This window comes from Jaculus jaculus, chromosome 9 (genome assembly GCF_020740685.1).
Source record: "Jaculus jaculus isolate mJacJac1 chromosome 9, mJacJac1.mat.Y.cur, whole genome shotgun sequence".
NCBI classification, from domain to species: Eukaryota; Metazoa; Chordata; class Mammalia; order Rodentia; family Dipodidae; genus Jaculus; species Jaculus jaculus.
The window spans coordinates 73267468-73288748 of NC_059110.1; the positions used below are offsets into that span (position 1 = coordinate 73267468).

The 21281-nt window shown below is 39.0% G+C and overlaps 1 protein-coding gene across 1 annotated transcript in view; it reads right to left on the minus strand.

Moving 5' to 3' along the window:
- Nucleotides 1–21281, minus strand: part of Tnks (tankyrase) — a 194778-nt gene that overhangs the window by 129038 nt on the left and 44459 nt on the right. The window contains exon 3 of the mRNA XM_004666930.2: nucleotides 8336–8431. Within this exon, the coding sequence (XP_004666987.1) occupies nucleotides 8336–8431 (96 nt within the window). The remainder of the gene's footprint in view (nucleotides 1–8335; nucleotides 8432–21281) is intronic.

The window sequence follows — 21281 nt, forward strand, 5'->3', positions numbered from 1 at the left end:
TTAAATTTAAAAATTTCATACTCCTATGCCGCTTTACAGTTTAAGCCAACATCATTTCTGTAAGAGTAATGACTGATCTATATACGTATGAACGATTAGAAATAATTAAGATCTCTGGGGCTGGAGAGATGGATTAGCAGTTAAGCGTTTGCCTGTGAAGCCTAAGGACCCTGGTGTGAGGCTCAGTTCCCCAGGACCCACATTAGCCAGATGCACAAGGGGGTACACGCATCTGGAGTTCGTTTGCAGTGGCTGGAAGCCCTGGCACGCCCATTCTCAGTCTCTCTCTCCCCCTCTCTCCCTCTCTCTCTCTCTCTCTCTCTCTCTCTCTCTCTCTGTCACTCTCACATAAATAAATAAATAATGAGCAAAAAAAATTTTTGAAAATTAAGATCTCTGGAAAAATAGAGTCAGTACAGTTTCCCTTATTACTCCTAAGTAAATCTGAAAAAAAAAGCCTAGATACTGCACATAAAACAAATGTAAGGTGATTTATTTTTAGGTGGAGGAAAGCCAGACCAACCAGGCACTTCAGTACCACAGACATAGTACAGTATGGTCAGCTAGTAGGATCTGTCTGTCTCATCTATCCCAAAGCTAAGAGCTAAAGAAGCTGGCAACCCAGAAATATCAATGGCCTTGTCACATACACATATCCCAGAAAAGCTAACTATCTCTAATCAAAGTACAAGGAGAGGTAGAACCCACCAAGGCAACTAGCCTTTGCACAATAACCTGTCTTTCCAGCTAACTTTACTTTATTGCACACATGGAAATACCACCTACCAAGTATTCTACTGCTGATCTAAGTTTCCAGCCAGAAACATGATCTTGCTACATAGCCCGTACTACCCTTGAACTTGTGATACTCCTAACTTTACCTCATAAGTGCTGGGAGCTGGAATTACAGGTATATGCAATCATGCTGATTTTATGTATTTAATTTTTTAAAAAATTGATTGGAGGGAGAGAGAGAATGGGCATGCCAGGACCTCTAGCCACTGCAAACAAACTCCAAACACATACACCACCATGTACATCTGTTTTATGTGGGTTTTGAAGAATCAAACTTGGATCCTTAGGCTTTGCAGGCAAACACCTTAACCGTTAAGCCACCTCTCCTGCCCCATCATGCTGGTTTTGATGGTATAAGCTTGAGTGTCTGATGAGCAGAGGCTGAGGTACTAGTGTACTAGAGTTGTCTAAACAGAAAGCTCAACATTACAAAGCTGCATGTGAATGTTACTGACTAATCCTATATAAGGTTTACTTACATGAGCTGTCTCTTACCTATTGATAGTGCAAACATTTTCAACATTATATTTTCCTTATAGATTTTAATTTTTTAAGTAGTAAATGAATAGAAATCAGGCCTTCTGGCTAAAGAGCAAAGCCTTAAGAAAAGTTATAGTTTAATAATACACTTTTCCAGATTAATCATTTTATTAAAATAGAATCATGATGAATCTTTTGAGATTAGGCAAATTTTCTTGTTTTTAAAGGAAGACTCTGTAAGTTAAGTACAGAATATTATTTGGACAGATTTCATATATTCTGTATTAAAGGATTTTTCAACATTGAGTTTATGGACCAGACTGATTTTATTTTTACTATAGTCTATTCAACCACATTCTTCCAAATGAGTAAGTCAAAAAGATGACGGTGCATATTTAAGAACAGGGATTCTGAAGTCAAAATGCTTGAGTTCAAGTAACAATAATTCCCATTTTGATTCTATAAATGTGCATAATTTCCTATGTCTCTGTTATAGTTTAAATCTAAAATGTCTCTCAAAAGTTCATGAATTTGAATACCTGGTCCCTAACTGATGGTGCTGTTTTGGAAGGTTGTAGAACCTTTGGGAAGTACGGTATAACTTGTGGATGTAGGCTACTAGTGATGGCCCTTGAGGTTACGGCTTGGCCTTGTTTCTAGTTACTCTCTGTTTGTGATCTACCAAGTGTGAGAAGCTGTAGCCTCATATTCCCAGCAGTGAGAGACAGAGCTGCCCTAGCCAGCCTGCCTTCCATCCCATGATGGAACCACGAACAAAAATAAAGCCTCTACTCCCTTAAGTTGTTGCTATCAGATAATGTCAGTCTCCATCTCTAGAAAGTAAATAAAATGGTATCTACTTCATAGTTTCATTAGAAAGATTCAGTAGCCCCTTAGAACAGCATCTGACTCATAGAAGCATTTAAGACACAAACTCCTAGGGAAATGTTTTTCCAAGACCAACTTGGAAGACATACAGAGAGCTATACAGCTATGGCATAAGGGGGTCAGGCTTCTTCCCAAGACAGAAGCAGAACCTGGCATCATCACCTACTTGGTAATGGTTTTGGAGGCATTGAAGATAAAAGATTGAAGGTTCATGAAGCATGTCACCACAATTTGCAAGTGCCACTGAGGTCTGGCAATGTGTGGCAAAGTCCCTGCAAATGACTCCTGAGAGGACACTGAATGAAGAAGCTATGAAGGTGAACTATAAGGAGCAAAGGAGATCCCAGGATGTTAGAGGTACCAGAACCACAGTGTCTCTGCTTAGGAAAACTATAGATCTGGAGTGGAGTTATCCCCAAGAGAGATACAGTTGGAAGGGTAGAGCTACCCACACCCTTTCAAACCCAGATGATCTCATCACGAGTCCTGGATACCAGACACAGGGTTGCAAGATTTGGAGCTTGTTCTGGGTAATGCCATTCTATGCTGGAAGTGTGTAACTTGTTTTTGATGTTATGGGCTTTCAAAGTTAAGAGACTGAGCCTCAGAGGAGAGCTCTGCACTTACTATGGGGACTTCTAAAGTTGGAATGAATGCATTTTTCATTATGAGATGTCCATAAACATGTGGCGAACAAAGAATGGAAAATTATGGTTTAAAAGTATTATGTTTGAGTGAAAAAAAAAAAGTAGACTTGTGGTGGCTAATCTCTGGTTGTGGACAGGATTTAGGCTGGCCTTTAACTCCAGATCCTCCTGCCTCCACCTCTCCAGCAATCTCATACCAGTATGTGCCACCACAATAGGCTAGTTGACAGGGTTTAGAATCAGCATGAAAACAAATTTCTTGTAATTTTTTTTGGATTAGGTGAGTTGAGTTTGGAGGCACTGTCCTTTTGGTTCCTGCACTGCATACAGAAGAGAAAGCTAGGTGAGCAATTCAGCCTTCATCCCTTCCTCTCCTTCCTCCATTCTAATGTGACAATGTGACTCCAGCTTCCTGCTCCTGCCAAGATGAACTTTCCTCCAAAATTGTAAACTAAAAGCTATAACAACAAAACACCTCTCTTAAAAAAAAAAAAAAAAAGGTACTGATTTTACTACTCCTCCCTTATTTTAAAGTTTCAAAGTTTCAACCACTTTAGTAACAAACCTTAAATTGCCCTATTCCTGCCCAAAAGTATAAGCACAGTAAACATAAAATTTTCAAAGTTTGAAGATTAGGGTTTGGAGAGATGGCTCAGTAAGTTGAGTAAAGTACTTCCTCTACAACATGAGTTTGGATTCCCAGTGCCCATGTGCAAGCTGGGTGTAGCACTGAGTGCCTACTATCTCATCAGTGGGGAGGTAAAGAGGAGAGGATCCCACCTTGCTGAGTAGCTAGTCTGGCCAAACTGATGACTCCAGGTTTGGTAAGAGATCCAACATTGACCTCTGGCCTCCACATTCACAAGCACAAGCATACATGGACATGGGCACGTGCACATACACATGAATATGTATAAAACACATACACATGCAAAAAATAAAGGGTTAATATTTTCAACCTATCTTTAAAACAATCATTCACAATTTTATTTCACCAAGTTCTTTTTTTTTAATTTGTTTTGTAATATTTTATTTATTTATTTGAAAGCGACAGACACAGAGAGAAAGACAGATAGAGAGAGAATGGGCGCGCCAGGGCTTCCAGCCTCTGCAAACGAACTCCAGACGCGTGCGCCCCCTTGTGCATCTGGCTAACGTGGGACCTGGGGAACCGAGCCTCGAACCGGGGTCCTTAGGCTTCACAGGCAAGCACTTAACCGCTAAGCCATCTCTCCAGCCCACCAAGTTCTTTTTTATATGGTTGGAAAAGGTTTATTTCAGGCATATATTTTACACAGGAAGTTTTATGGAGGGGAAAACGTGGCATAGCAGAGGCTGAGCATTACATCTTGTAATATCAGCTAGAAGGTAAATAGTATCAAGAGTGAGCTAGCTGGTCAAAACTCAGTAGGGCTGGACTAATAAAACCTCAAGATCTCCCCACCACCAGTGGCATACCTCCTCCAGCAAGGCTGTACCTCCCAAAGGCTCTACCAGCTGGGGATGGAATATGAGGCTTAATCATAAACACATGAGTATATGGCAGACATTTCAGATTCAAACCACCACAAATATATTGATGTCACTGACAAACAATTAAAAAAAACACAGCATGAGGGCTGGGGAGAAGGCTCAGTGGTTAAAGGCACATGCCTACAAAACCTGCCGGCTGGACTATATTCCCAGGACCCATATAGAGCCAGATGCACAAAGTGGAGCATGCATCTAGAGTTTATTTGTAGCATTTCACCAAGTTTTAACTTCATTTGCTATTATACTGAAGTTAATTATTTATTTTATTTTATTTTTATTTATTTGAGAGAGATAGAGAGAGAGAGAATGGGCACGCCAGGGCCTCTAGCCACTTAAAACAAACTCCAGGTGTATGTGCCACCTTGTGCATCTGGCCTAAGGAATACCAGGGAATCAAACCTGGGTCCTTAGGTTTTGCAGGCAAGTGCCTTAACCTCTAAGTCATCCCTTCAGCCCTAAAATTATTTATATATTTATTTTGGTTTATGAGGTAATATCTTACCCATGCTGACCTGGAAATCACTATGTAGTCTCAGGCTGGCCTTGAACTCACAGCAATACTCCTACCTCTGTCTCCTGAGTGCTGGGATTAAAGGCATGTACCACCATGCCCAGCTCAGCTCTCAAATTAATTTTTTAACATCAGAAATTCATCTTAATATAATAATAATTTCCCCCAATAAATTTCCAATGGATAATCATACAGCTTTTCTTTAAAGATAAGGTGAAGTGTTTCCATTCACTGTTCCTTTTCTACACTTCCTAATAAAAGATAGGAATAATTCAATCTACAATCTAGATTAAGAGTGTGGGAAATCTGCCTTCAACCACATGGGCTGACAGGAAAAATGTATGACATGTGCTGGAAAGGTGGCATGTGGTTAAGGTGCTTGCCGATGAAGTCTAAGGACCCATGTTGACTCCCCAGATCCTACATAAGGCAGCTTCACAAGGTGATGTGTGTGCAAAGTCACACATGTGCACAAGGTGGCAATGCATCTGAAGTTCAATTGTAATGGCTGGTGGTCCTGGTGCACAAATTCATTCTCATACAAAAAAGGTATGGCATATAATGTACACCATAACACACTAAGGTATATCTGTGTGCAAAATGGTGTGTTAAAAACATACAAACTGGGCTGGAGAGAAGGTTAAGATGCTTGCCTACAAAGCCAATGGCTTCACAGGCAAGCGCTTAACCGCTAAGCCATCTCTCCAGTGCAATAAAAACATTTTTTTAAATCCAAAAAAAAGAAAAGATTTCTACTAAATCTGTCATTCTTTCACACATAACTAAGCAAACAGTTTAATCAGTCTCTCCAATTAAACATTCTCTTCAATGCCTGTGTGTACTGCCCAAAGCAAAGGGTATATGGCAAATCCTATCAGCCAAACTAAGATATACTACTGTCTTGCAGAGCTATCTTGTATAATTCCATGTGTAAAAGACAGCATAATCAAGCACTGATTCTTAAATGTTCTAGAGAAAAAGAGATTTTCACTGTATTAATTTCCTCTGAGGAAGATTCAGGTATATCTGTTTATTGTTATGGCTAATGCACAAAAATAATAACAAAAATAATAAGTATTAGAAAGAGATTTTTAGACACTAAATACACAGAAACTAAGAAAAAATTCAATTCTCAAGTTAAGTAATATACTGCAATTGCATCAGGCATAAATATAAGCACTTAGAATCAGTCTAATAACTCTAGGATACTACTTTTACAAGTTACCCACTCCCACGCATACCACTTTTGAAGAGGTTGTGTTAGGGATTAAACAGAGTTTCCCACATGCTAGGCCAAGTGCCCTAGCATTGAGCTACATCCCTCAGCTCCCTCTCTTTTATATACTTACACACATATTTCTTAAATCAATAAATCAGTGTGCAATTTTTTTTTTGAGCTTTGGAAATAATACTTCTGCCATAATTCCATTGGAAAGCGTGGTTTTGTAGAAAACTTACACGGGCAGAAAAGCATTTTGGAATACAGTTCAGCTAAGTATAACTTCACTGCTTTATGTAACCTGAATATGTAAGCAGAACTGGTTTATATTTCCAATGAAACCACAATTATAGGTGGGGAGAGGGAACAACAGAGGGTAACTTGAAGAAACATGACCAAATTACAGAATGTTCATATACTAAAGTTCCCAATAAAATTAGTTAGAAGATGGATGTCAGAAAATGCAAATCCAAAAATCTATGATTAATAGACTTTGCTTTTAAACCACATCTGAAGTTATTTCTCATTTTTAAAAACAGACATTTTGAAAAAGGACAATTACTAAATTATGATCAAGAAGAATTTACCTTCCCATCTAAGCAAAATGCAATGCTAGATGGCTTTCAAATCATTTTAAAAGACATGTTATCCATACTCCAGGAATATCCAATCTCTGTGATTATGCTAAAACTCTTCCCCCAAAACAATCATCCCTGGAATTCATTACAAATTAGGACATAACTTCTTACCATTAGAAACTTGTATGTAAAGTTGTCTTTCAAAAAGTAACAATGGGTCTAAAAGCAATGATGCATTACATGAGTCTAACAGACAGGCAGCATTGCAAGCTGGAGAGGAGGAAAGGTCAGAGGGAGGACACAGAAACAGGCAGTCTTGCTCAGCATTTATACACACTGGGCCTGGGTTTCCATGCACTGTATCTCTCCTTCACTCAGAGACCACTGTTAACATCACTGTACCTGGCTTTGGTAAAGAGGAGACTGAATGGCTTCAGACCCTAAGCAGGCCTGAGACCATGTATTTTAACGTTATTATCTAAAACTGTATGCTTATATTTCTATTTAAATTTCTTCTTACCTACACTAATTTAAATTCCTCCGGTGTATACAATCTTGGTGCAGTAACTCAATCATCTAATGTTTAATTAATTGAGAAAAATCATATTACCTTGATTTAGCAGAGATTATATTCATTTTAGCACAGTGGGAACTTATCTTTTCATGCAGAGTAATTAAGCAAAATTCCATGTATTTTAAAAGCTTTCTGTATATAAACATCTCCCATTCATCTCAAAGTCTTTGTTAAAATGCACAGTATGAATTCTTAAATTTAAACTAGATCTTAAGATCTATTACCTCAAACATGGCAGACTTTTTAAAAAGGTAGCTAAAAGTCACTTACTTGCAAACAGCCTAAAACACTGAAACAGTACTGTTGGCACTGCAGTAACATGGGAGGGGGAAAGGGCTCCAAACTACAAAGGTCAGTTAAGTAAAGAGGGCAAAGGCAGCAGGATCAGATACTGAGAAGAAAAACAAAAATAGATCCAATGCAGCATTTGAGAATGAGGATCAATGAAGACAGCTGCTCAAGCTCCTATCCGTGAAAATGCAATTTCCTATTCTGTTGTAAGATGTCCTTTCTATACTAACATTTCCTCTGTACTGGTTCATAGCATTTCCTTTCATAAAATTAACAGGCCAGAAATCTTCATTATGTGACGTTAAAAGATACTACGGTGCCCCAGTTAAAAATGACCTGCCTATGGTGGTAAAAACGAGGACATGATAACGATGTCTGAGGGGTGAAAGGAGGAAGCAGCAGTCTTTTATTTGACTATTGATCTGAGTGATAAGGCAGCAGGTTGTCTTTCCAATCAAAACTACTTTTATAGTAATATAAATGTCCTTGCCTGCTCAGCAGTGAAGGTCTTAAAAAGAAACAGCTGAGAGAACTAGGAACAGAAGATTTGAAATATAAGCTATAAACATGTAAAATATGAGTGAATAACATATTTAATGCTACAATAACAAGTAGTAGAAGCAATAAGCTTGTTGCTTATATACATGATGGCACAATTAATAAGACAGATATTCAATCAATAATAAAGTAGTAGACAGACAGATACACATACACGCACACACGTATTAGCTTCATTAGAGAAAAGTATGCGGCGCATAAAGATTGTCTAAAACCATGCTAGTAGCTGCACAGATGCAATGATCGGGCAGCTGTTCTTACCTGTAAGGACGGCTTTTGCTGAAGGGTCTGCCAGGTCCAGAGCTGACTTCCCGTCAGTGTTCCGAATGTTTGGATCAGCTCCGTGCTGCAGCAGCACTGTGCAGGGAAAGCAGAAACAGTACCTTACCTCAGGGAAACAGAGGTTATTTACTGCGAAGTGTCGCCTCGGCATGGTGTAGGCATAAACATACATTGCACAATTTTTTCTCTTTCAAGAAAAAACAAAAAAGAAAAAGGGGGAGCACTGCAGCAAAGGACCTTCTCTAGAGTGAGGAGCGAAGTTGGCAACTTGTGGTACAGTACTGTCACATGACTTGACATCACAGACATGAACCTAGAAGAATCCGGCAATCCACAGCCCTGGTTTGCCACACTCAGGCAGCAGCATGGGGAGCTACGTGCTCCCTGACTCACTCGGAGAAAAATGCTATCTGTGAACCTGTCCTGCTTTACTACCAATGTGGCTGCTTGTTGCTGGAACTGCTTTACTGCTGAATCTCCAAATGCATCCTCTCCTTAAAATAGTTGTAATACTGTGCAAGGCTTTTAGTGGCTCGCCGCTTACATAGGAAACTCACCGTAACATACTGGCTTGCTTCCAAAAAGTTTAACACCCATAGTGTAATATGTGCAACTCTGGCTTCCTGCAGTCAAGCCGAGAAACAGCTATTTTCTGTATTATAATCATTCCATCAGAATGTTTAGCAATAGAAATCGTGTAATTCATATACTAAAGAATACATGTAACAAATGTTGTATTCAATATAAAGTAGCCACAGGGAATTCTTAAGATACAGCTCCTACAAAAGAAAGAATGATTACAAAAAAGTGGATGTACTATTTTATTAATTTGACACATGCCTCAGCCACTTCTGTTGCCCAAGTATTGCTGGGGCTGGGACTGTTATTGTTAAAGCTTATTCTCAAGATTTAAACCAACAAACCAGTTAACACCTCTAACATTTGAAATCCAAAGTGGTAGAAAATGTGAAACTTTATGAGCATCTCTGTAACATCACATGTGGAAAATTCCATAGGGCCTCAGCTAACAGGTCACAGTCACAACAAAGGTACGTTAAAAACATTACATAATATCACCTTCAAGCTATGTGCATATGGCATATATGAAACACAGACAAATTTAATGTTTAGACTTGGAATACACCACCAAAATCCCATTATGTACAAGGAAATATTTCAAAATCTGGGATAGCTAATCTGAGTTCCAAAACACTTCTGGCTCAACTGTTTCAGATAAGAGATATTTAATCTGTGTAGATAACAACTAGGTGTTTAAGTAAGTGCAGTGTAGTTAGAGGTTTGGGGCCACTATCACGGAAGGGCCCAGAATTTTTATTCACAAACTGCTCCACATTGAAGATCACACACACAACTTTTGGAATACTTGGAAGGTGTTCCTCATATACTAAGAAGTAAGTCCTGCCACGTAGTATTCTCTGAGCAAGACGCCAAATCAACAGCTTTACAATAGCAGGTGAAGAATACAGTGAGAACTCAGCTGTTAGGAAAGTTAGCCATTATAGCTCTAGCTTTAGAAATGAACTGGGTACTTTCTGGTGTAGGATATTAAACTAGCTCTGACATGACAGGATGCACTGAGCTCCCCTTGAGACTTTCTGCACTTTTTTCGTTTTCATGGCTGTAGTTGCCTATAGCCAATCACAGTCCAAAATATTAAATAGAGCTGGGCATGGTAGTACACACCTTTATCTCAGCACGCAGAGGTCAGAGGCAGGAGGAATGCCATGAGTCTGAGGTCAGCCTGGGCTAAATTAAGACTCTACCTCAATACAAGCTCTCGCTCACACACACAGACACACACTTATGATTGGTGTGTGTGTATGTGTGTGTGTGTGTGTGTGTGTGTGTGTGTGTGTATGTAATCTATATTTCAAACTGCACAATATGGAGTTACAGGATGAAATTTCACACTGCCCTGCTACATCCACCCTAAGCCCAAGGCAATCCATCTTAGTTCTGATTATTCATGTTGTATTTGCTTCCTGCCCCTTAGTCACTTAGAAGTCATTTGGGTCATCAGACCCACTGTCCCAGCATCATAATGCTTCAAGCACCCCTTACTTTTACTTAGTAATAGTCCCAAGGCAGAAGAGAAGTGAAACTGGCAATTGGAAGATGCCAAAAGAAGCTACAAAGTATTCTCTTTAAGTGAAAAGATGAAAGTCCTGGATGTATGCAAAGAAAACAACTGCATGCTAAGGTTGCTAAAAATGAATCTATCTTTGAACTGTGAAAAAGAAATCCATGATGACTATGCTACATAGCATTTCTCAACAGAAAAGTTAAGAGGCCACATTCACAATAATTTTTTTTTGGTTTATTTTTATGTATTTATTTGAGAGCAACAGACAGAGAAAGAGGCAGAGAGAGGGGGGGGGGGAGGGAGGGAGGGAGGGAGGGAGGGGAGGGAGGGAAGGGGAGGGGGAGGGGGAGGGGGGAGAGGGGAGGGAGAGGAGAATGGGCACACCAGGGCTTTTAGCCACTGCAAATGAACTCCAGACACATGCGCCCCCTTGTGCATCTAGTTAACATGGGTCCTGGGAAATCGAGCCTCGAGCTGGGGTCCTTAGGCTTCACAGGCAAGCACTTAACCACTAAGCCATCTCTCCAGCCCCACAATAATTCTTAACACAACATATTATCCTACTTTATTGTTGATGTTATCTCCTATCATACCTAATTTGTAAATTGAATTTTACCATAGATATGCATGTATAGAAATAACACAGTATAATAGTGCTCAGTACTACCCAAGGTTTCAGGCATCCAATGAGAGTCCTACAGTGCATCTCCTGGGGAGGAATGAGAGAGTACTTTGCCTTATTTAGTCCTTGAATGTAAGCAATGAACATGATCACTGACTCAAGAATTAAGGAATGAGGACTGGAGAGATGGCTTAGAGGTTAAGGCACTTGCTTGAGAAGCCTAAGGACCCAGATTCAGTTCCCCAGAACCCACATAAGCCAAATGCACATGGTGACACATGTGTCTGGAGTTCCTTTGAAGAGGCTAGGGGCCCTGGTGTACCCATTCTCTCTGACCCTCCCTCCAGCCCTCCCCCTCAAGTAAATATTTTAAAAAAAAATTTAAAGAGGCATTAAGGAATGAGAGTGACCAAGCTCCTTTACTCTTTTATCATAATGAGTAGCACACTTAATTCCAGGAGAAAAGTACAATAAGATCTGGTTTGTAAAGCATCTTTATCATATAATGCAGTTGCAAGTATCAAAGAAACTTGGGAACTGTATCTTCAGACAATGAATAATCATATGTGAAGGGTAGGAAAACAACCAATACAGCTACCATGAAAGTGCTGGTCTGACTGCATCCTTGGGAATATCAGAACCTGCTTTAAACAAAAGTATGGAATACTTCTGAATTAACAGGATGGGACAATTATATAATGGGAAACTTGATGTTAAATTTTTGAATGAGGGGCTGGAGATGGCTCAACCTAATGATCTGGGTTCAGTTATCCGGCACCCACGTAGAGCAAGATGTACAAAGTGGCACATGCAACTTGAGTTTGTTTGCAGTGGCTGGAGGCCCTGGTTTGCCCATTCTGTCTGTGTCTGTTTTCTCTCTTCTCTCTCTGCTTGCAAATAAATACATAAAAACTAAAATGTTTAAAATATATTATTCGAAAAAAGAGGGGGAGAGGGGAGGGGAGGGGAGAAGGGAGGGGGAGAAGGGAGGGAAAGATTGGGAAGGCAAAGGGCCTTACTAACTCCAGATGCACATACCACATCTTGTGCATCTGGCTTACACGGGTACTGGGGACTTGAACCTACGTCCTTAGGTTTTGCAGGCAAGCTCCTTAACCACTTGGCCATCTCTCCATTCCTTTATTTTTAAATTTTATTTATTTATTAATCTTTGAATGAGTGGTAAAGGCAGTATGGAATGCCTGGCTGCCCGTCCCAAAAGCAACTCAGACCTCAGTCCTCACAGTAGTCAGTATTTGACCTGTTACAACATTTCCCATTTTGTAACAGAAATTGGTTAAGTATGGCTTAGTCACAGCTTTATTTTGCTAGATTACTTTAAAAGGGGTTTTGTGTTTTCTATACATCTTGTGGTCATACCTAGCTCTTTCTTGGACTGAACATAAATGTTCCTTGGGGCAAAGTAATACGGCAACAGGAAAAAAGCAGATGAGTTTATTGAACTAAATGTTAATAGAAAATCTATGTGAGTAAACAACCATCTTAGATCTACCAGACATGAGTTAAAAACAATCACAGTCAGAGTTCAGTTCGAGAAGTAGAAATATCTCTAATTAGAACAGAAGGGTTTAAACTCACCTTCATAGAGGACCAGATTGTTAACTGGATTAGATGAAAACTTAAACAATATGCAGAGGGGGAGAGCTTCGTCTGACAATGTCTACTAGTACTGGTAATCTGTACTACTAAAAGCACATTTTAAAATGTAGACCCTGCCTGTACCCTCAACTCTACAATTAAGTACTAATCTCATGCTTTGCTCTAGGGCAGAGGTCAGCACACATTTTCTGTACAGGCCTTGTTGTCCAAACAATCCCTTCTCAACCACTCTCTGTTGCCTGCCCTACCTGCCATCATGCAAAAGCAGGCCCAGATGACAGTGTATGGATAAATAAGACATAAACATATATATTACTTAAGCGCATAGAAATCTGAATTTTGTAATTCTCGTATGTCACAAAATATTCTTTTTATTTTTAAGAACCATTTACAAAATACTATAAAATGAACAGGCTGCAGAGATAGATCAGTGGATTAAGTGCTTGCCACACAAGCTGAATACCTTAGTTCTAATCCCCAGCACCCACGTCAAGTTAGACTTGGTAGTATGAACATCCATAATCCCAAGGTGCCTATGGTGAGATGGGAGATGGACAGAGGAGAATCCACAGAAACTCATGGGCCAGCCTGCCTAACAATGAGATCCCGCCTTTAACAAGGTAGAAGGTGAAGAGGAACACCCAATGTTGTCCTTCATCCTCCCCACACACCCACACTCCAATTTACACCAAAGAAAATATACATTTATATGTAAACAATTCTTATCTCAAAGACCACACAAAAACAGAATAGGCTGCATATGACCTATAGGCCAAAATATGCTGACCTCTGACCTTGGGCAGTGCCACATGAAATGTGGTCTATAGATTGTTCTGTTCCTTATTCTATTTGTAATCAACATACACTGAAGTAAGCACAGAAATTGAAGGAAACTATGTCATCTTAAAATTACTTTTGAAATTACATTTTATGAGATTCTTGGTCCATCACACACTAGAAAGAAAATTCCCTGATCCTTTGCCATAGGCAATTTGACAGAAGCACTGAGCCACAGCACAGTAAATTGTCAGGACCTCAGCCTTCAGGCCAACCAGGTAAAAGAGCTACACACTAGTTAATGATTTCTAGATATCTAGGCAGAAGCTGCTGATAACTGATAATGATTTTTGCTTTTATAGACAGAGACATGAAGCATTAAAGATCTAAAATCTTGGGGCTGGAGATATGTTTTAGTGGTTAAGGCCTTGGCCTGCAAAGTCAAAGTACCTTGGTTCAATTCCCCAGGACCCACATAAGCCAGGTGCACAAGGTGGCTCTTCCATCCGCAGTTCATTTGCAGTGGCTGGAGGCCCTGGCTGCCCATTCTCTTCCTCCCTTTCTCTCCCTCCCCGCTTTCTTTCTCTCACTCTCAAAAAAATAAGTAAATTTATTTTTAAAATAGGTAAAATTTTTAAAAAAGATGGGGAACAGAAGCTTCAAATAGATTCATTCCCCACTGCCCAAGTCAAAATGGAAGGAGATGGTTTTCATTGTTTCTAACATTTTTACAAAAGACAACAAAAGTAAAAGTTGCAACCGTACACTGTGAAAGCTGTCAGGAAAATAACAAAATGCCTCAAACTATTCCCCAAGCAATTCCTGCAATCAAACTTCATTCTAAATATTCAGTCTTCAAACCACTGGTGTTTCACATTATTAGTAGTCAGATCTATGTGGGGCCATTTTCTAATATGGGAAGAGTGGCATATATACAAGCAAAGATGACATTGACAGCTTTCAGAAATACCAGGATGTTTACTTAAACTTAAGAGTCAATCCTGATGCTTCTAAACTGACTTTCAAAGCCTTGAAGCATCAAAATAAAATCTGAAATTCCTCTTTATGGTCAATATGCATTGACAACACAATAATATAAAGTTTCTTCTTGAAGCTCAAGAGATGGCTTAGTGGTTGAAGCACTGGCCTGCAAAGCCTAAGGACCCAGGTTTGATTCTCCAGTACCCACATAAGCCAGTTGTACAAGACAGCACATGATTCTGGAGTTCATTGGCAGTGGCTGGTGGCCCTGATGTGCCCATTCTCTCTCTCTGCCACTTTCTCTCTCAAATAAATAAATAAATAATATATAATTAAAAATTGAAAAAGATTCTTCTTAAACAGCACATATGTCACAAAGCTCCCAACATATCCTAGCAAAATACAAAAGCAGGTTTCACAGAAAATAAAGTAAAATCTGAATAACCCAGTATATAAAATCCATGGGTACTATGTCAATACAAATGGCCCTTCTAATATATCTTAATATTGTATTTCTGCTACAGGGTCTCACTATATAGCCCAGGGTGGAATTAAATTTTTGATCCTCCCCCTCAGCTACGTGATTGCTAGTTATACCTTATGCTATCTTTAACCAACTGAAACACAATCCAATCTAAAATCCCAAGATCTTGACTGCCTCAGGATGTTCTACTGCTGTATCCCAACCTCATTTACTTCCTTTTCAAGTAACAAGGACTGAGAAACTATGGCAGCTGGCATAGAAACACTTTAAAACTCAGGATCAAACAATCATGTGTCCTTTTTTCTTTCGGCAGGGGTGGGGTAAGGGGTAGGGATTACCCACCACAGCTAGATGGTAAGACTCTACTGATGAAAACATATGCTTTAGTTGCAGGACACTGAGAAATCAAGTCAGAAGTGAGCTGGAAGAGCCAGGTGTGATGGTGCACGCCTTTAATCCCAGATAGGAGGATCGCCTTGAGTTCAAGGCCACCCTGAAAATAGTGAATTACATACAGGTCAGCCTGAGCTAGAGTGAGACCCACCTTTGACCCGGGGGCGGGGGGGGGGGGGGAGTGAGCTGGAAGTCTCCAACCTACAGACTAGGTCTCATACTTCTGTAATGTGCTATATACAGATTGCTAAGGGAGGAAAGCCAGCAGAGTACCTGCAAGCTATACAACTTGCCAACTAGGCAACATGTGCCCCCTAGTAAAATAGTGGCATGTCTATTATAAAGGCAACCAACTATACTCTTTCTCAATTTGAATCCTTTTCCACAGGAAAGAATTCATGCCTAGTACTAAAAACCTAGTCAAAAGTCTTTATCTGGAAGGTCATAAGCCCTACTGTTGTTTGGATTCGTTGGCATATTATGCCCATTAAATGTCTCTCTAAATACTTAACAGTTATTCCCATATGTCAGTGCCACTCTCACTTTTGGTTGAGATGTTTCCCTTTACAGATGATGGTGATTACTAGGGATACTTAAAACTCACCACAGTGCTAAGAAGTGACAGTTAAGTGTTCAATACTAAATGAGACATTTCTATCACATTCTCCAATGATTCAGGTACTACACCAGAAGAGGTGTCAGAAAGAATATAAGAGCCAAAGGATGGGGAAAACTGTTTCAGAAAGCTCTCTTCCAAACACAGTGTTCATTGCATATATGAATTCACAGAGGCTGTCATTACATGCTTGTCAAGACTTTCAAAATATTGTGCTCAGCAACATGTTGTCATGGATGACAGAGGGCAAAAAAGACAAAACAAAACATCAAAATAGAAGAAGGAATAGCAGAAAAGAATAGAGGGTTCAATAAATGGGGGTGGGGAAGACAAAGAAGGGTGTGGGAGGTTATGCAATGTTTTGTTGTTGTTTTTTGGAGGTAGGGTCTCACTGTAGCCCAAGCTGACCTGGCACTAACTCTGCAGTCCCAAGCTGGCCTCAAACTCAAAGCAATCCTCCTATCTCTGCCTCCTGAATGTTAGGATTAAAGGCATGGTGGTGCATATGAAAATTTTAATAAAGTCTATTACTACATTATTTTAAAAATATTTTGTTTATTACAAGTAGAGATGATGGGAGTGTCAGGGTCTCCTGCCACTGTAAAGGAACTCCAGATGCCTGCAAATCTTTGTGCATATGGCTTTATGTGGGCACTGGGGAATCAAACCCGGGCCATAAGACTTCGCAAGCAAACACCTTTAACTGCTGAGCCATGTCTCCAACCCTTAATACATTATTATTTTTTTAAATTTTTATTTATTTATTTATTTGAGAGCGACAGAATCAGAGAGAAAGACAGATAGAGGGAGAGAGAGGGAATGGGCGCACCAGGGCCTCCAGCCTCTGCAAACGAACTCCAGATGCATGCGCCCCCTTGTGTATCTGGCTAACGTGGGACCTGGGGAACCGAGTCTCGAACCGGGGTCCTTAGGCTTCACAGGAAAGCACTTAACCACTAAGCCATCTTTCCAGCCCTAATACATTATTTTTAAATAAGCAGTAACAAGAATATGTGGTGGTCCAAGCATTCAGCTACAATTTAGCCATAATATACTCAGGTTCAGAAAACTTGACTTTAGCCACAGTGTAACATTTCATTCCTCCAAACTACAAACTTTAAGCACTGACATTATTTTTTCTGTTTTTTTAAAAATTTTTTTATTTATTTATTTAAGAATGACAAAGAGAGAAAGCGGGAGAAAGGGTAGGGGACAGAAAGAGAGAGAATGGGCACACCAGGACCTCCAGCCACTGCAAACAAACTCCAGATGCTTGCGACCCCTTGTGCATCTGGCTAACGTGGGTCCTAGGGAATCAATTGAGCCTTGAACAGGGGTCCTCAGGCTTCACAGGCAAGCGCTTAAACACTAAGCCATCTCTCCAGCCCTATTTTTTTATAAATCAAAAGAAAACATTTCTACACTTAATTCAAAGTTTCAATATGTCTAATTCCTAGAAAAAAGTGGCATTATGATAAATTATACACTATGTGAATTAACTGAAGTTAGAACTGAAGTTAGAACTGAAGCAACATGGTGAATCTCCCAAGCTAAAAATGTAGTAGGCTTTTAGAGTCCACATCAAGAAACATTTTAGTAAGTTCTTACTTTAAGTGACAAAAATCACACTATTAAAAGTATTAAAATTTCTGTTTATGCAAATTTAGAGCTACATTAAGAGTCTAAAATTGTTCATCATGATGACACAAAAACTTAAGTTATATTTACGTCAAGTGTTTTCTAAGAATAAGTAAATTACTTTGTAGAAGTAAAAAATATTAACTTACTAGAATGACTTTCAAAAGAAATTGAATTATAAATTTTCCTACAATTTTTAAGGAAAAACAATTTTTTATTTTTTAACAAAATATCATGCAAAGGGCTAATTTTTAAGAAATATACCCAGGCTAACATAAGTGGGCTTTAGAAAATAACTGTGTATGTGTTGTCACAGTAGTTAGAAGAAGAAAAGACGCAGTGTGTGTGATGTGTAGACATGGTATATATACATGTGTGTGCAGATGCAATGGCCTGTGAGTGTGCAGCGCCATTATTCACCTGCTTATTTCCTTAAGATGGAGTCTTACTGATTCAAGAGCTTGCCATTTTCACAAGCCCCAGGGATTCTCCAATCTCTACTCCCCAAAGGAATAGAGTTATATAGTTATGTATGGACATTCCCAGCTATTATTATGGGTCTTGGGCAATCAAACAAAGGAGTCTTGGGACTGTAGAGGCCCTTGTGCTCATGCAGAAAGCACTTGTAACTAAGGAGCAATCACTCAAGCCCAAGGAATAATTTCTGAAATTGAAATATGTAACTTAGAATATATATTAAGACAGCCTCTTCAAGAAATGTATGATATTACAATGCTGTAATAATATTTAATACCATAAATTATGCCATTATAAAACTATATGCTTCAATGTATGACTCAGTTATTATGGCATAAATGTAACCAAGCTAATATGGAGACTGTCTAACTATTATGCTAACTTTTTAAATCAAGAGTTGATTTACCACTAAGAGTAAGCATAAATATTCAAGTAAACACTACCAATTTATACAGTAATATGTTTTGTTGAATTTCAATTAGAATTAAGAGATACAAATTTTCAATTTTTAGGAATGGCAGACTAGCTTACTTGGACCTTCCTTGGGTTGTGAGCAATAAACACCATTCTCTTTAAATCAAAAACAAAAACACAACTTCCTAAAATAATCCAGGAACTAATGAGATAGCTAAGGAATTAGCAGGAAAGGGCTGGAGAGATGGTTTAGCAAAGGTGCTTGCCCATGAAGCCTAAGTCCCAGGTTCAAGTCCCCACTACCCACATAAGCCAGATGAACCAGGTGGCGCATGCATCTGGAGTTTGTTTGCAGTGGGTGGAGGCCCTGGCATGCCCATTTATTCCCCCCATCAATAAATAAATAAAATACTTTTAAAAAAGAATTAGTGCCGGGCATGGTGGCACATGCCTTTAATGCCAGCACTTGGGAGGCAGAAGTAGGAGGATCACTGTGAGTTGGAGGCCACCCTGAGAATTCATAGTGAATTCCAAGTTAGCCTGGGCTAGAAAATGAAACCCTACCTCGAAAAAACCAAAAAAGAAAGAAAGAAAGAATGAATGAATTAGCAGGAGAAACCTCAAGAACAAAAGAAAGCTACAGTCATACAAGTAGGATGTCAATTACTAATTCAGAAAAAAAAGAATTGTCTATCCAATGTCTCAGGGGCAAAACAATAGTAATGAAAGCCCAGGAATTCCACAAAGTAAGGACTGTAAGAGACTCTCCCCTTACTAGCTGGGCTTCTAAATGGAGATGAAGACAAAGCAAAGTAAGCAAGTCCCAGGACAGCCACAGGTCGCTTATTGGTATGAGGTGCTGAGAACATGACCCTGTTACTACAGGTCAAGAAGTGATGGAGGAGGGAGAGTGGCACTGACAAAAATAGGAATTCTAACCTTGGGAAGATGGAAACTCTACAAACCTCACTCATGTATCAGGTACAGCTACAAAAACCAAAGAGGTTACCATAGCTAGGAAAACTACCATGCCCAAGAGTACAGCTGAAGTTCTACAAGGTCAATTAAAATAAAAGATATAAAAAATGTGTTACATTATTTGCCAAACTGAATGGGCCACTATTTTTTGGTGATAAAAAGAAATTATTGTGAAATAATAGAGGTACCTATGGGTTATAATATTGCATAATAGTTTACTGTTATACTTTCAGAGTCTACGTTGCAATTAGCCACTAAGAAACAACTATTGCCAGGATAGGGTTACAGATCAGTGGTACAGCTGAGTTAAACAGAAAGAACTAAAAGATATTAAGACACTAATATTGTCAAGTTAAATAAGTGTTGAAAGAACATATACAATTGTTTGGGAAGGTTATTAAATACACTTCTATTTTCCAAGTATAAATTTGTGTGTTCTTCATCTATTTCAGCCCAATAAGCATTCAGGACAGATTAAGCAAAGAAGCAGATGTGAAATTTCAGCTATCTGTAGGTTAGATCTTAAAGAAAGTTACATAAATGAAAAACAATTCTACTCTTGCAATTGTTTCATGCCCTACATAGACAAAGGTCTTTGGAATGCTAAATGACTTTTAGGAATGTAGTCAAACTAAACATTTGGGAACTTCTGCCCCTGAGTAAGCCCAAATCTAGACATGTACTAAAGAAAGACTAAAACCAAAATGAACAAGTCTGCTGAGGAGACCGCAGTAAGTCTCATTATTAACCAAACACAGGAAACACATTAGGCTTTCAATAGATTCACTGAAATTTATGCATACAAAATTGAACACTGTATACCAGATGAAATCTGAGGTACAAAAAGTGATCTGCCACTCTCTCAACATCCTTACTATAACAAGCCAACTTCCCACAAGAACACAGATGGACAGTGCTCTAATGTTCAACACACTTATGCTCTTAGGCACTGGAAGTTAGCAACACTTACCCAGTAGTCGGCTGCTTTTGCCTTAACATCCTTTGGAGGAACCTTGGAATGTCACTGCATAATGCTGAGCCTAATGTGGCCCCCATAAAAAGCTCCTCAAAAATGGAGGCTAAAGTGGAAAGAATGGGGGACCAGGCTGGTTTCAGAGCAAAGTTTTGAAGTAATAGCTGTGTGGTTTTAGCTTGGTCTCTTTAGTGTTCTTAAGCTATGCTAGCCAATGTGCTCACCTCTAGCACGTGTGGTCAACTGAGTCCTTGAAATATGTCTAAAGACACAGATGACCTGAACTCTTAGTTGCATTTAACTTTGGTCAATTTAAATTTAGAGTAGTTTATTCAGGTACTGGGAAATATTTAATATATTTGGAGCATGTGAATCTATTTTGTCAATAACAAATTGTATTTATTTAAATAAATTTAAATACAGATTAACTATTACTCAAGAAGCCTGGTATGGCAGCATATTTCAATAATTTCATCACTTGGATGACTGGGATAGAATGACTGTCTTGAGTTCAAGGACAGCCTAAGCCACATAGTTAAGTACTAGGCCAAACAAGACCACCTAGTAAGACCCTTCTCTAAAACAAAGAAACAAACAAAATTACCCATGAAAATTTTGTTTTACTGAGATATGCTTTAAGTATAAAACAAATAACAATTTCAGAAACCTAGCTGAATAAAATGTAATAAGTCTCATAATGTTTTATAAATATCACATAGTGATATCACCTATTTCTTTTTAATGCGGCTACTAGAAAGTTTCCAATTATCTATGTGCCTGTTATATATTTCTATTGAACAGTGCTACTCCGGGACAGAGGTTCTCCACTGGAGCAGATATTATTTGCT